We start from the raw sequence: 16222 nt of genomic DNA, 5'->3' as shown, positions 1-16222 counted from the left end.
CCAATATGCCATCTCAGCCCACACCTAGATAACCCATGCCACCGTCCAGTCCCACTATGCCCCATCCCTCCCATCAAACCCACACAAATGTGCCCCCATCCCCTCCCTCCAGAGCCACACCAATATGCCATCCTACCCTCCCAACCCACACCTAGATGACCCATGCCACCCTCCAGACCCACTGTGCCCATCCCTCTCCCAGACCCACACCAATGTACCCCAAACCTCCCCCCAAGCCCACACCACTTTCCCGATCCCTCCGCCGAGACCCACACCACTATGTTACTATCCCTCCCTCCAGACCCACACCAATGTGCCCCATCCCGCCAAACCCACACCAATGTCCCCCTCTCCATCCATTCAAACCCCACCAAGATGCCCCATCCCTCCCTCTAGACCAATACCACAATGCTCAATCCTCCCTCCACATAGCAAGATGCCCCATCCCCTTGCAACAGATGCCCATGTGCCGATCCTGAATCACACGCAGATAGCCCCAGCCAACCCCCTCTAAAACCACCCATCCTAGTATGCCCCATCCCCCAGACCCACACCAATGTGCCACATCCCCTCCTTCCAGACCCACACCAATAAGACCAATGTCCCCGTCCCTCCCATCAAACCCACACCAATGTGGTCCCACCCCCTCCCTCCAGAGCCACACCAAGATGCCCCAATCCACCTTCCCAACCCACACCTAGATGACCCATGCCACCCTCCAGACCCACTGTGCCCCAACTCTCCCTCCAGAAATACACCCATGTGCCCCATCCCTCCCAAAAACACACTGATGTGCCCCCACCACCTCCCTCCAGAGCCACACCAAGATGCCCTATCCCACAATCCCAACCCACACCTAGATGTCCCATGGCCACCCTCCAGACGCACTGTGCCCCATCCCTCCCTCAGGAAACACACCCATGTGCCACATCCCTCCCCCCAGACCCACACCAATGTACCCCAAACCCACACTACTGTCCCTATCCCTCCGCTCAGACCCACACCAATGTGCCTCACCCCTCCCATCAAACCCACACCAATGTGCCCCACCCCCATATCAAACCACACCAATGTGCCCCCAGACCAACACCAATGTGCCCCTATGCATTGCAGAACCCACCAAGATGCCACCATCACTCCATCCATACAGCAAGATGCCCCCATCCTGCCCTCCAGACCCAGACCTAGATGAACCATTCCTCCCCCAGTCCCACAATGTGCCCCCATCACCTCCCTCCAAAGCCACACCAAGATGCCCCGTCCCACCCCACACCTAGATGACCCATGCCACCCTCCAGACCCACTGTGCCCCATCTCTCCCTCCGGAAACACACCCATGTGCCCCATCCCTCCCCTAGACCCACACCAATGTGGTCCCATCCCCTCCCTCCAGAGCCACACCAAGATTCCCCATTCCACCCTCCCAACCCACACCTAGATGACCCATGCAACCCTCCAGATCCACTGTGCCCCATCTCTCCCTCCGGAAACACACCCATGTGCCACATCCCTCCCCCTAAACCCACACCAATGTGCCCCATCCCTCCCATCAAACCCACACCAATGTGATCCTACCCCCTCCCTCCAGAGCCACACCAAGATGCCCCAACCCACCCTCCCAACCCACACCTAGATGACCCATGCCACCCTCCAGAGCCACTGTGCCCCATCTCTCCCTCCGGAAACACGCCCATGTGCCCCGTACCGCCCCCTAAACCCACACCAATGTGCCCCCACCCCCTCCCTCCACATCCACACCAAGAAGCCCCATCCCACCCTCCCAACCCTCACCTAGATGACCCATGCCACGTCCAGATCCACTGTGAACCATCTCTCCCTTCTGAAACCCACCCATGTGCCCCATCCCTCCCCCAGACCCAGTGCTCCAGATAAGATTTTGAGGTGGGAGTATTTTACGAATGATTTTTGAAATTAGAGAGTAAATGCAATTTCAAGAGAGTAAAAATGAGTTTTCTCCTCTGCAAGAGAGTAAAACGTATCCAACATATACACCTAGTGCATATTTAAAATCAGACCCGTAGACAAAAAGAGTTGTAGCTCAAAGTTGTCTGGCTTGCCTTTAACCATTTTATTACACTTGCAGAAAATATTCTGCCATGAAATAACTTGTAAGTACAAGTGCACACATCCAGGGGTGCACCTGGGGTACAATTTAGACAGGGCTAACCCTTCAAATGTTGGGAGAAGCACTAACTTCGGAGACGGTGGAGGGGTGGCAAACTTACTTGTGTAAGGGCATTTAACTTCTTACTTGTAATGAGACTATTCTAGTGCAGCTTCAATGTTACAATCAGTTAACTCTCTCTTTTAAGTCTGAAACACCCACTTCTTGCAGATCCTGAAGATCCTAGAAAGTGTCCAAATGGCAGATGGTGTGCAATGAAAGACTCAATATCATAGCATAACGGGGACATTGCAGAGTGGGGGGCAGTACTCTGGACGGCCCAAACCACTTCAGTTGCTGGGAGCAACAGGGGAGAAAATGTAATGTTGGTTCTACCACAGTCTGCTATACTAGAATTTCGGGTGCACTGACTGGCTGGTGGGACTGTCTGCCTGTCAAATCCAGTGTTACGAGATTGGAGGCGGGCCAGTGCAGCAATAATGCATTTATTTTTTTATTAGCTTATAAAAACCTTTAAAATAATGCATTTCCATGCGGCAGTATTGGAGCTACTAGCAGAGGAGCACCCGCGTACACCAATGTGGCCCTACACTTATTAAAACTGTCCTATTGTAGTAAGGGTGTACACGTAATCATTCATAAGCACTCAATTTTTTGCAGTTGAAGTTAGGGTGAGATTACAATATTTGTCCAGGATCACACACTTACGCTAAACAGCGAAGCAGGGATTTTAACCCACTCTTTCAATTTGGGCATGGCCACTTTCTTCCATTCCATACTTACAAATATTTAAGTTTTGGGTGTCAAGACCTACAAAAATACTGTCCTATAGAGTTTACTTGCAAAATACCCAAATTGCATAGTAAAGCATCATGACAACATGTAAATCCTTATAGCAGCATGTTGGGGCAAAATAATATCACTGTACCTTTATATTCCACATCCTGAATGCAAAACGATATGATGCAAAAGAAAAATATCCTGATTTAGCCACTTTATTTTCAGCGCTATAAAAACACACCAAAAAATAAGTTGTTCGCATGACACACGTTAACGGGGGGCATGGGGACACAGACAGTCAAGGGGGGGCGGGGGGACATGACACGGTAACGGGGGCATGGAGGCAGAGACAGTCGCGGGGAAGGGCAGGCATGACATGTAACGGGGGAGGGCAAGAGGGCACAGAGACAGTCACGGGGGTCGGGGGTGCATGACACGGTAACGGGGGGCATGGGGGCAGAGACAGTCACGGGGGCGGGGGAGGGCAGGCATGACACGTAATGGGGGTAAGGGGACACAGAGACAGTCACAGGGGGTGGGGGAGGGAGTGGAGGCATGACACGTAACTGGGGGGCATGGGGGCACAGAGACAGTCACAGGGGAGGGAGGGGAGCATGACACAGTAACGGGGGCATGGGGGCAGAGACAGTCACAGGGCGGGGGAGGGGAGGCATGACATGTAACAGGGGGGCAAGGGGGCAGAGACAGTCACGGGAGGCGGGGGAGGGAGGGGAGGCATGACGCGTAACGAGGGCATGGGGGCACAGACAGTCACGGGGTCGGGGGAGGGAGGGCAGGCATGACACGTAACGGGGGGCAAGGGGGCACAGAGACAGTCACAGGGGGTGGGGGAGGGAGGCGAGGCATGACACGTAACAGAGGGCAAGGGGGCACAGACAGTCACGGGGGGTGGGGGAGGGAGGGCAGGCATGACACGTAACGGGGGGCAAAGGGGAACAAAGACAGTCGTGGGGGGAGGGAGGGGAGGCATGACACGTAACGGGGTGCAAGGGGGCATAGAGACAGTCACAGGGGGTGGGGGGAGGGAGGGCTGGCATGACACGCAACGGGGGGCAAGGGGCACAGAGACAGTTGCGGGGGGAGGGAGGGAGGCATGACACGTAACGGGGGGCAAGGGGGCACAGAGCCAGTCACAGGGGGTGGGGGGAGGGAGGGGAGGCATGACACGTAACGGGGGGCAAGGGGGCACAGAGACAGTCACGGGGGGAGGGGGGAGGGCGGGGAGGCATGACACGGTAACGGGGGGAATGGGGGTACAGAGACAGTCACAGGGAGGGAGAGGAGGCATGACACGGTAATGGGGGGCATGGGGGAAACAGAGAGTCACAGGGCGGGGGGCGGGCTATGCTGCTGATGACAAAGGAAACGTGTTTCCCAGAGTCACAGCCCCCCGAGACACACAGGCTGCGTCGACAACATTGTGGTGGAGTTCATCAGGGACACAGCCTGTGTCTCAGGGGGACTGTGACTCTGGGAAACGGGCAGTTGGTTGATCATCCGACCTGAGCAGATGGATTTGCTTTGGAAGAATCAAAATACTTTGAACTGGTGTCAATTGCGGTTTTATTTCTCTCTGACAGCCCGGACCATGCGAGATTCGATCAGATAGCGGCCCGGGCTGTCAGACAGAAAATAAAAATGCAATTGAAAAGCGCCTGCAGCAGAAGGGCGGGTTGCTTACCTGGCTGGTGTCACTGCGTTTGTGGCCTCCTCTCTCAGCTTACTCTACAAATGAAAAAACGTAGCAGAAGGACGCGTGCGTTTCTGGAAAGGTCTTCCAGGGCCGAGGGGGTGGGTTGAGCCCTGGATTAGGATACATGTCTCAGAGAGACTGGCAAGGGAAGGGCCTGCCTGCCTCAAGGCAGGAGCTTGCTACAGTGCCATCTAGTGGTGGAAAGTATGCTCTTTTTAATTAATAAACACAGCGTACATGGTACGCAGTAGAAACAAAAATCATCCGTATTTCCGATAATTAGATGTGTAAATAAGCACAATACGCACCTTATCTAGAGGGCTGCCCAGACCCACACCAATGTGCCCCCTCCCTCCCATCAAACCCACAAGAATGTGCCCCCACCAACTCCCTCCAGAGCCACACCAATATGCCCCATCCTACCCTCCCAACCCAAACCTAGATGACCCATGACACCCTCGAAACACAGAGCCCCATCTCTCCCTCCAGACCCACACCCATGTCCCCCATCCCTCCCCCAGACCCACACCAATGTCCCCCAAACTCACACTATTGTCCCCATCCCTCCGCTCAGACCCACACCATGTTCCTATCCCTCTCTCCAGCCCTACACCAATGTGCCCCTTCCACCAGACACACACCAATGTGCCGCTTCCTGCCAGACCCACACCAGCGTGCCCCTATCCATCCATTCAGACCCCACTAAGATGTCCCATCCCTCCCTCTATACCAATACCATAATGCCCCATCCTCCCTACACATAGCAAGATGCCCCGTCCCCTTCCAACAGATGCCCATGTGCCGATACTGAATCACACGCAAAGCCCCAGCCAACCCCCTCTAAAACCACCCATCCTAGTATGCCCCAGACCAATGTGCCCCATCCTCTCCTTCCAGACCCACACCAATATGCAGCCATCCCTCCCCAGACCAATGTCCCCGTCCCTCCCATCAAACCCAAACCAATGTGCCCAGCCCCCACATCAAACCCACACCAATGTGCCCCACGACCAACACCAATGTGCCCCTATGCATTGCGGACCCCGCCAAGATGCCACCATCCCTCCATTCACCCAGCAAGATGCCCCAATCCTGCCCTCCAGACCTACACCTAGATGAACCACCGCCCCAGTCCCACAATGTGCCCCCATCCAAAGCCACACCAAGATGCCCCGTCCAACCCACACCTAGATGACCCATGCCACCCTCCAGACCCACTGTGCCCCATCTCTCCCTCAGAAACATACCCACTGTGCCCCATCTCTCCCTCAGAAACATACCCATGTGCCCCATCCCTCGCCCCAGACCCACACCAATGTGCCCCATCCCTCCCATCAACCCCACACCAATGTGCCCCCACCCCCTCCCTCCAGAGCCACACCAAGATGCCCCATCCCACACCTAGATGACCCATGCCACCCTCCAGACCCACTGTGCCACATCTCTCCCTCCGGAAACACACCCAGGTGCTCAGTCCCTACCCCCAGACCCATACCAATTTGCTCCATCCCTCCCATCAAACCCATTCCAATGTGCCCCCACCCCCTCCCTATAGAGCCACACCAAGATGCCCCATGCCACCCTCCCAACCCACACCTAGATGACCCATGCCACCCTCCAGACCCACTGAGCCCCATCTCTCCCTCTGGAAACACACCCATGTGCCCCATCCCTACCCCCAGACCCACACCAATGTGCTCCATCCCTCCATCAAACCCATACCAATGGGCTCCCACCCCTTCCTCCAGAGCCACACCAAGATGCCCCATGCCACCCTCCCAACCCACACCTAGATGACCCATGCCACCCTCCAGACCCACTATGCCCCTTCTCTCCCTCTGGAAACACACCCATGTGCCCCATCCCTACCCCCAGACCCACACCAATGTGCTCCATCCCTCTCATCAAACCCATACCAATGTGCCCCCACCCCCTGCCTCCAGAGCCACACCAAGATGCTCCATGCCACCCTTCCAACCCACACCTAGATGACCCAGGCCACCCTCCAGACCCACTGAGCCCCATCTCTCCCTCCAGAAACACACCTATGTACCACATCCCTCCCCCTAAACTGACACCAATGTGCCACATCCCTCCCATCAAACCCACATGAATGTGCCCCCATACCTCCCCAGACCCACACCAATGTACCCCAACCCTCCCTGCAAACTCATACCACTGTCACTATCCCTCCCCCCAGATCCACACCACTATGTTCCTACCCCTCACTCCAGACACACACCAATGTGCCCCCTTTCTCCAGAACCACACCAATGTGCCCCATCCCACTAGACCTACACCAACGTGCCCTATCCAACCATTCAGGCCCCACCAAGATGCCCCATCCCTCTCTCAAATCTAGACCAATACCATAATGCCCCATCCTCCCTCCATAACAAGATGCCCCTTCCCCTTGCAACAGATGCTCAGCCGCAGTCGACCTCTCTAAAACCACCCATCCTAAACACACCCTCATGAAAGATTAAATTACTCTATTAGTCCCCTTTGATCAGTTAAACACCACCATCCACTGTCTCCCTGTTGCTTTTCCTAGCCCTCCATACCTTTCATGATGAATAGCTGAACGTGATTTTTAGAATAAATGTAATTTCCCACTTCCCTATGGAAATCTGGTGGTTTGCTGTAATCGTATCTCGGAAGAAAATGCTAATTGTATTTGCAGCCAGCCAAGAGTTTTTTGTTGGTGCAGAATTGGTTGCAAGCTGCGATAGTGCGTATGGAGGAGTGGTGTGGGAAATGGGGCTTTTCGATGTCTGTGGATAAAAGCGTGAGTATGGTTTTCTCAAGGAGAAGAGTGCAGCAAGGGTTGGACTTGGTTTTGAAAGGTGAGAGGGAGAAAAGCGTGGAAGAGTTTCGGTACTTGGGGGTGATTTTGGATAGGAAGTTAAACTGGAATTTGCAGGTGAATGGAATGGTGGATAAGAGCAAACGAAGGTTGAATTTGTTGCGGGTGGTGACTGGGAAAGAGTGGGGTGCTCAGCAGAAGTGTCTACGAATGTTGTATAAGGGGTTGATTTTGAGTGTGATGGATTTTGGATGTCAGGTGTCAGTGGGTTTCACGGCGAGTCAGAAGTTGCGATTGGACAGGGTTCAGGCAAGGGCATTGAGGGTGTGTTCGGGTGTGATGAGGTCCTCTCCAGCGAATGCGGTTCAGGTGCTTGTGGGGGAGATGCCGTTGGGGTTGAGGAGGGATGCGTTGAATATGAGATGGTGGGTGAAGTGCAGTGCGAAGAGTGTGGCTCATCCGGTGCGTGAATGTTTGAAGTATAATTGGAGGTTTGATTATTATAGGGACCGGTGGAGGAGGAAGGGGGGCACTTTTGGGTTTCACATGTGGGAAAAGGGAGTGCAGTGGGGTGTGGGCGATTTGATGACTGTGACGGATACGGATTTGGAGAGATGGCCGAGGTGGATGATGGGGTCTCCAAAGGTGTGTTTAGAGTTAGCGAATGTGGTGTCGAAGAAGAGAGGATTGCGTGGCGAGATCAAAGCTTTGGGTCAGGCGTATGTGGCAGGAAAGGAAGGATGCAAGGTGTTTACGGATGGTTCGAAGGATCCTGTGTCTGGGAGAGTGGGTATGGCATATTATCTGGAAGACACTGGGGAGTTTAAAGTGGGACGATTGACGAATGATGTGTCAATTTGTACGGCTGAGTTGGTGGCGATTGCATTGGCGATTGATAGGGTGTGCGAGTTGGGGTTAGAGAAGGTGGTGATATTTTCAGATTCATTGAGTGGGTTGCAGGCGATTGTGGCGGGGATGGTGATAGGAAGGACGTGATAATGGACATCAGGAGGAAGATTGATCGGTGCGTGCATGGTGGAATGGATTTGGAGTTGGCGTGGGTCCCCAGTCACAGTGGCATTTTGGGTAATGAGTTAGTGGATCTGGCGGCGGGTGAGGGTATGAGAAGGGGAGCGGTTTATGTGAGATTACCTTTGAGTGTGGATGAGGTGAAGGCGGTGGTGGTGAGACGGGTCATGGCTGAGTGGCAGGAGAGGTGGGTGAGTGGGGTGAAGGGCAGGTGGATGTTTGGTGTTCGTTGGAAAGTGTCAGTGAAGGTGGATGCGGGGAGTCTGGAATGGAGGAGGGGGAGGAGGTGAATCTGAATCGGTTGAGGATAGGGCATGCGGGACTGAATGATTGTCTGTTTCAAGTGGGGAAGCGTGAGTCGAGGGATTGTGCTGTGTGTGGGGTGCCTGAGACTGTGGGACATTTTCTGCTTAGGTGTGAGAGACATGTTGAGGAGAGAGAATTGATGAGGGTTCGATTGTCTGCGCTGGGTGTGGCTGAGGTGAGTGGGAAGATGTTGCTGGGAGGTGACGGGGAGAGAGGCAGGAGGAGGAATAGTGTGATGTTGGATTTTGTGAGGCAAACGGGCGGTGGGAGGAGTTGTGAGTTTATGTAAGCTAAGTATTGATTGGTGGGTCTGGTGCACATCATCCTTTAGGATGGGGAAGCGTCTGCGTGGGTCCGCCCATGCATCCGATAATTAAGAAGAAGAAGAAGAAGGAAGTAGTTGCTGCCGTTGCAGTATGCGTGCGCTCCTGGGCACCAACTACCTCGTCTGTGTGTGCTACAGCCCCCCCATGCCGAATTCTGCAGATGATAGGACCAATGGTTGCTGGGACCAGTGTTGCGGGGCTTGTCGAAAGGAGCGGGCAGCAGGCTCCGCTCAAACCAAGTCTAGAGCAGTGCTCCAGTTCCTATATGCGGCTAGGTGTGCACCAACATGGCGCAGCAGGTGGAAAACGCATATGTGGGTCTACAGGGTCCACTTCCTTGCAATCTCGTAGCCAGCGAAGATAAAACATGCCAGGGTTCAATTACAACAATACACTTGGCCCTCCCACCTCTACTTTGTTATGCAAGGAATAACAGGCAAAATGCAAAACAGACAAGAGATAAAAAGCATAAGATTCAGACAAAAAGGAATATAAAAAAAACATTGTAAAACGCTTTTGTTAAATGCCACCAAAAGGCAGCAATGAAAATATGAGGAAGCAAAATAGAATCAACAGTAACCATTTCACAAGATTAAGGTTGTAGTGTCGTACATAAGACATTAATCGATACAGTTTGAATACAATGTAATGTGGGGAAGTTCCATGCAACCTTCCAACAGTCAGGATTTGACCCTTCGTGTCAGTCCGGGAGAAGGTAGCTGCGGGGTGCCATATAATAAACATACATCTTTACAACTTGGTGTACAGGTAGTTTTTGCAGCGCCTCTACGGTTAATTCCTAGCACTTTAGAATTGATGTTTATTTTACATGCCCATTAACCATTTAACTGCAGAGGACATGGCCATTCACTTCGTTGGCAAGACCTATCTTTTGCAGACAACATGGACTGCCATGTCTGAGCGGCTGCCGCTACATATGCTGGACTGCACTACCAGCGTTTTCGCAGCAGTGGCTAAGCAGTTAAGAGGTTTTAGGGATAGACATATTCTAAATTATTCTAATTCAAGTATTTTTGTATTTGCTTTTCATAGGATGAGGACCAGTGTCCAGCTCTGGACATAAATGTAATAGCTAGGGTTTCAGCCCACTAAGCACACTTACCCTCAGCCTTTGAAACATTTGTGGAGGTCTTCAAGCAGGAGAAGCTAGGAGCCAATGTCCAAAGGGGTTCCGCTGGTTTACAATGGTGCCTACGACACCCGCAGTTTGCTGGGGAATTCTTAAAGGGAAGCAAAAGCTGCACTGAATATGAAGACTCTGGCAGCAACAGACTTAGGGCCTCATTACACGGTAGGCGGTGGACCAAGGTGCTAATAGCACCTTGGTCCATGCCGGTAAAATACCGGCATCGCCTTGGTGGAAAGGGGAATTACCGCCCTATTCCAAGGTTGGCGGGGAGGTAATTCCCCCTTCCACCATTGCCCTTCCCCATTCCCATTTTTGCCCCATAGTGCATAATGGGAATGGGGAAGGTGCTAATTACGGTACCGCAAATTTGCGGTGCCGTAATTAGCACCAAGGTCCCTTAACGGGTTGGTTTTTAACGCCTGTTAAAAGCAGGCGTTAAAGTACCAACCCGCTAAGGGACCTCGTAGTAAGGCGGTAAGGGTTAACGGTCACCGGTACCATTACCGGTGACCGTTAACCCTTACCGCCTTCCGTGTAATGAGGCCCTTAGTTTTCTATGTTAATGTAAATAAATTATACCATGTACGTCTGGGCTTCAAGGAGCTCTTTACAACTAAACATTCTTTGGGAAAGTACCTGATGCCCTTTTTTAAGGTTTCTAAAGTGAAGTTACATTCCATTTCGTCTTCGACATTTCTTTACTTGGTGTAAATGTAAAGTCACTAAAAGATTAGTGTAAATATAGCAGCATTTTGCTATTGAGTTGACTGTTTCTATGTTTTGGTGGGGATTTTTGTTGAACATGTTTTCATGATTGTTTAACAAATGCTTTATTAAATGTTACTACTGCTGCTCTATCAGCAGTTATATTTGTTATGAGGTTGCAAAGGTTCTACCAAGGATATCACTTTAAGACATACATCCACTGTCCAGCTATATCATATTGACTTTTTAAAGGTTTTTTCTGAACAAGAAAGTTTCTTCATTTGCCAGATTTTGATTTTCCTAAACTACTATTTTGCAAGTTATTAAATAAAATGAAAACACCGGAAGAGAGAAGAACACAACTTTCACTAAGATTTGTACAAAAGGAAAGCACTTTTTAAAAATGTTGTGTCTCCAGAAAACAAGCACTCATTTGATGTTACCAAAACACTAGTGATCACAGACATGGCTGATTCGCAGAACAAAAGAGGAATTTTCCACTGCTAATACATACCACATCCACCAGCTGCGTGATTGCAAGGCCAAACTTAACTTTTATTGTATCATTCAGGTATTCAACTGGGCGGACCCACTTTTGGTATTCTCGAAATAAATGTTTGAATAAACGATCTTCGCTTTTTGCAACAAATGATGGTTCTGAGATACCTGTTAAATAAAAAAACGAAAGATATTAGTGATAAAGCACCTTTCTCAGTTAATGCATACATGTTGTGATTAGTAAAGGTCACAATTCAGTAGTTTGTTTACTTATGCTAAGTAGTGTATTCATGTTTTGGTCAATTCAAGTCCTTTGTTTTTGTCAATTAATGTGTCAGAATTGAATGGCAATATTTTAGCGATCGCCCCCGAGTTCGTAACAAGACAGGGGGTGTAATGGCCCATCAGCCCAAGCCTAGGAAGTGAAGGCCTTGGCGAGAGTTCCCAGATACTGTCACCCCTGTCTTCCCCAGAGGATGGGGTAACTGCTATGAGTACCCCTATGCTTCATCCCAGGTGTTGATAGTTTCTATTTATGGGAAATAGACTTTGTGCAATTCACGCACGCCTACTTACCTCTAAAACAGGCTACAAACAAATATGGCCGATGAGGAAATAGTAATGGAACATTGTCCCTTTACTATTTTTACACGTGGAGGCATAGCCGACGTCTGGGATGCAGTGCAGAGACAGGCAGGTTAGTGGATGCTTAGGGGTGGGTGGGAGGACTGTGGGAAAGGAGGAAATAGAAAGATACTGCTCCGGGCATCAACTAAATGTAACAAAGATAGCAGCCCAGAGAAGTGCGGGAAGTCAACATGGATTTGAAGCTTCTTTGCTGGATGTAGTCAGAATATCTGGCTGCCTTATTAGACAGGGTTTCCCTCATTAGTGCTAATGTAGCGATCAACCACGCATTCGGGGATGGCCTGCAGGCTCACACCTAAAATGGACTTGAGTGAAGCAATGGCCTCAGTGATTTCCCAGGGACGTTAGCACGCCCGAACAAAGGGGTGATCAATGTTAGGACTCTAGTCCTCTGTCTTGGGTGTTGATAGTTATTATAGTTTTTAAGGGAAATATCACCAGGGAAGGAAGGCAGAGCCCCTTTAAGAACAAAGGAATCGCGACTATGGGAGGGAGCAGGAGGCGGGAGGAAGTGGACAGAATGTAGGGAAAGGAATAAAGAGAAGGTTGGTTGGAGACCCGGCTCCCGTGTCGTTTGTACAGGGCCCATATGGAGGCCCGGGCAAGGACCTAACAACTGGCGACGAGGCAGATGAGTTCCCACACTGTGCAGCAGGTGGAATGGAAGGGCGAGATGAGCCCAGCAGCGGACACATGAGGCCGGTGACGGTAGCCCAGCAGGATGGAGGGTGTGCTGCATCCAGCAGAACAGAGGGTCAGTGAGGCACAGCAGTGGAAGCCACGATGGGCATAATGCCCCCAGCATGAAGGAGGGTGCGCTGCACCCAGCGAAACGGGGACAAGTGAGCCCAGCAGAGTACCGTGGATAAGACTACACAGCAGTGCATTGGATGGGACAAACCCAGCCTCACAGTACCCAGCAGACCAGCCGATGAGAAGAGCCCACAGAGCAGACCGCGACACAGGAGAAGGCAGCAAGTGTGCCTGCAGCACAGAGCCCAGCAGTGCAGTGAGGGACGGGCCCAGCAGAGAGCATGAAATGGAGAAGCACCACGGAAGGACAACCCATCCTGCACCGGTGACCGACCACAGCACAAGGCATAGCGGACAGCAGAAACAGAACGCCGGATTGGGACATGGGAATGCGTAAGCAGCCCTACCTGTGCCCGTCAGTGCATGAGCTACATGGGGGCAACCCCGCTCAAACCCACCAGTGCAGGGGACACGTGCTAACTCAGACAGCGGCCTGAAAGCCCACAGTGAGGCGCTCCCAAGCGCAAGAAGCCCGAGTAGAAAAAACATTTTTTTACTGATATAATACGAACCAAGAAACGTCCACGCACCCCAGCAGCAAAGACTAGCAGGTCATGTGACATGTATGGGCAACTGCACCAGCAAGCATAGGGGTCCCACGGACCAATGACCATGCGGAGTGGCAAGGGACGCTGCTTGCCACCCAAATAATGACCACGCACCAACACAGGAGCACATACCTCACAAAGTGCAAGACCAGCCCGGACTGTGGCCCTCACCAGAAGCACCACAAGTCAAGGGGGGCAACGAGACAGCCCTCAACTCCCACAATTGGTGTGGAGACTCATCACACTACCACTGGCCCCCTGATACACCATGTCCCATGGCCGGCAGCATGCCACGAAAGGCAACCTCCCACAGGAAGACGCTACAGCCAAACCACGCCCAAATACCCAGGGCGTAAACGAGAAATAGGACCCTGACAGTCATATCCATGAGTGCACCACTCCAAACGACCCCACGGTCTTAGTCGAGGAGGAAGGTACCCCCAGAGGAAAATGACATTGCCAGGCCCCCAACGTTGCTACAAATGTTGCTACAACCACACGCTATGCCAAAAGTGACAAAAAGCACAGAGACCACACAACCCCATCAACATGGTTGACCAGGCACAGCAAGCTGCTGATGCAGGGGCACGTGCCTTGCAAACTTAGAGCCCACTTCCCGCGCCACGTTTCTACGATGGCCAACCCTTTTACCCTTCACCCGCACCACGATCAAGGCCAAAGGTGGGAAGAATGGGTAGAAGCATTTGAAGACTTCATGCGGGCAGTAGGAGACCATGACCCGCCAAACAATGTGGACATATTCACCAACCTGGCAGGCAAAGAGATCAAAGGCATCATGAAAATGATCCCCACGCAAGAAAGAAGCACATACCAACGCCTTCTCGCTGCAGTCAACAACAAGCTGATAGTACCCCCCAACAAAGACTATGGGGTTCATTACAAGGTTGGCAGTAAGGGGTTAACGGTGCTGGTAAAGGTGCCGTAGCCGTCAACCCCTTACTGGCGCATTACGAGGGCCTTAGTGGGACCCGCTAAAGGACCAGCATGCTAAAAACGGGCCCGTTATTAATGGGCCCGTTGTTAGCATGGTCCCCATTCCCATTGAGCCCTATGGGGGCTCGAATGGGAATGGGAATGTGTTTCCTGAATGGGGAAATACCAGGTTCTCCAAGGTTGGAATGGCCCAGTACTTCCCCATTCAGGGAACCCGGACCCGGTATGCGGTATGGGGTAGCCATGCCGCAAATAGTGGCATGGCTACCTCCAACCTTGTAATGACCCACTATGAACGCTACGCATTCAATCAACGCTTGCAGCTTCCACATGAGTCCATAGGAAAATTTGTCATCCATCTCCAGAGGAAAATCAGGTGCTGTGACTTCGCCAACTTCAATGATAATGAGGCAATACGGCTGAGGATCATAGAAGGGTGCACCTCGTCAATGCTCAGAAAGCACAGACTGAAAAAGCCCCTGTCCCTACAAGAAATCACTGACCAAGCAAGAACATACGAGTGGGTGGACATACAGGCAGCCGCCATTGAAAACACCAAAAAGCGTGACACATTGCAGCCCTTACAGCAGGACAGCCGGGGTACACTAGGACAACAGGACCCTGGAGAAGACAAGGACCCAGAAACCCACAGCACCAACCCCTTAGCGATAAACAATGCTAAAGGTGCGGATTTGAATTCCCACACAGACGACCAGGCCTGGCCATCGGACAGAGATGCATGCAGTGTGGCCAAGAAAACCACTTCCAGGCGATGTGCAGAGAAAGACTGCCTGCATCCCCCGCATACCGACCGGCACCACCACCAAGCTCGACCAGATGACCAGAACAAACACGAGGGCCCAATGACCGGCCAACACACGGAAGGGACCAGGAAACACTGCTCCACGAGAGGTACCTGATGCCAGCCACTTGCGGCACAGCAAGATGTCATGAGGGCCATCAAGGCCATGAACATCGACCCATACAGGTGTCACACAACTATCCACCCAGCCCATACAGGCACATGCACCTACTCTACCCAGAGTTAAGCCACCCAGGGAGATACAGACCTGATCAGGAGTACAGCACACGCTCTAAGCCAATCCCGCAACACGATCCTGAGTCATACGAACATCCAGAGCTTTAAGGGATACCAAAACCAGGGGGGAACCATTACCACTCCAAGGTCATGGTCCGGATTGGAAACCTGCACAAGCCGTTCGCTGTGAACACAGAGGCTACAGTAAACGTCACGAATGAGCAACTTTATCAAACCAGAGAGGAAGCATACCCCGTGGGCAAGTCCCAAGCCCACATATTCCAGTGGGGAACAGCACAGCCGCGACAGCCAAAAGGACAGCCCCACTGTGACCCAACTCACGGAGACAGCAGAGTACCTGCCGCCATCCATATGGTACCAAGTCCCACCACAGGGTGCAGTCGTCTCAGCCATTGGATGGCACTAGCGCGTGCCCTCATCAACATCCAGTACGGATCATTCGAAGTAACTCAGGTGAAGGACTACACAATTGAGCAAGATGCTGGAGAGACAAGGATAGCCAAGGAAAGGGCAGACCGCAAACGAAAGGCCAAGGAGCCACAACTCCCGATCAAGGAGACAGCCATAGAGCGGCAAAGAAAATACAAAAGGAGGGATTCATAAGACCGTGCAGATCCCCTCCAAGTGACAGTGGACAAAGGACCAGTGATAACTACGATGGGGGAGCACAGCGAGATGACGCCAAAGGCATCCCTCCTCCACGAGTTATACCTGAAGGAACCAGGACCAAAGGAAGAGG

The 16222-nt window shown here is 52.0% G+C and overlaps 1 protein-coding gene across 1 annotated transcript in view; it reads right to left on the bottom strand.

Moving 5' to 3' along the window:
- Positions 1-16222, bottom strand: part of CHRNA5 (cholinergic receptor nicotinic alpha 5 subunit) — a 498396-nt gene that overhangs the window by 185269 nt on the left and 296905 nt on the right. Inside the window, exon 2 of the mRNA XM_069624420.1 lies at positions 11477-11628. Coding sequence (XP_069480521.1) covers positions 11477-11628 — 152 coding nt within the window. The remainder of the gene's footprint in view (positions 1-11476; positions 11629-16222) is intronic.

This window comes from Ambystoma mexicanum, chromosome 11 (genome assembly GCF_040938575.1).
Source record: "Ambystoma mexicanum isolate Mex_15411 chromosome 11, UKY_AmexF1_1, whole genome shotgun sequence".
Taxonomy (NCBI): Eukaryota; Metazoa; Chordata; class Amphibia; order Caudata; family Ambystomatidae; genus Ambystoma; species Ambystoma mexicanum.
Note: the sequence above shows the minus strand (reverse complement) of the source record. Positions and strands in the feature narration are given on the sequence as shown.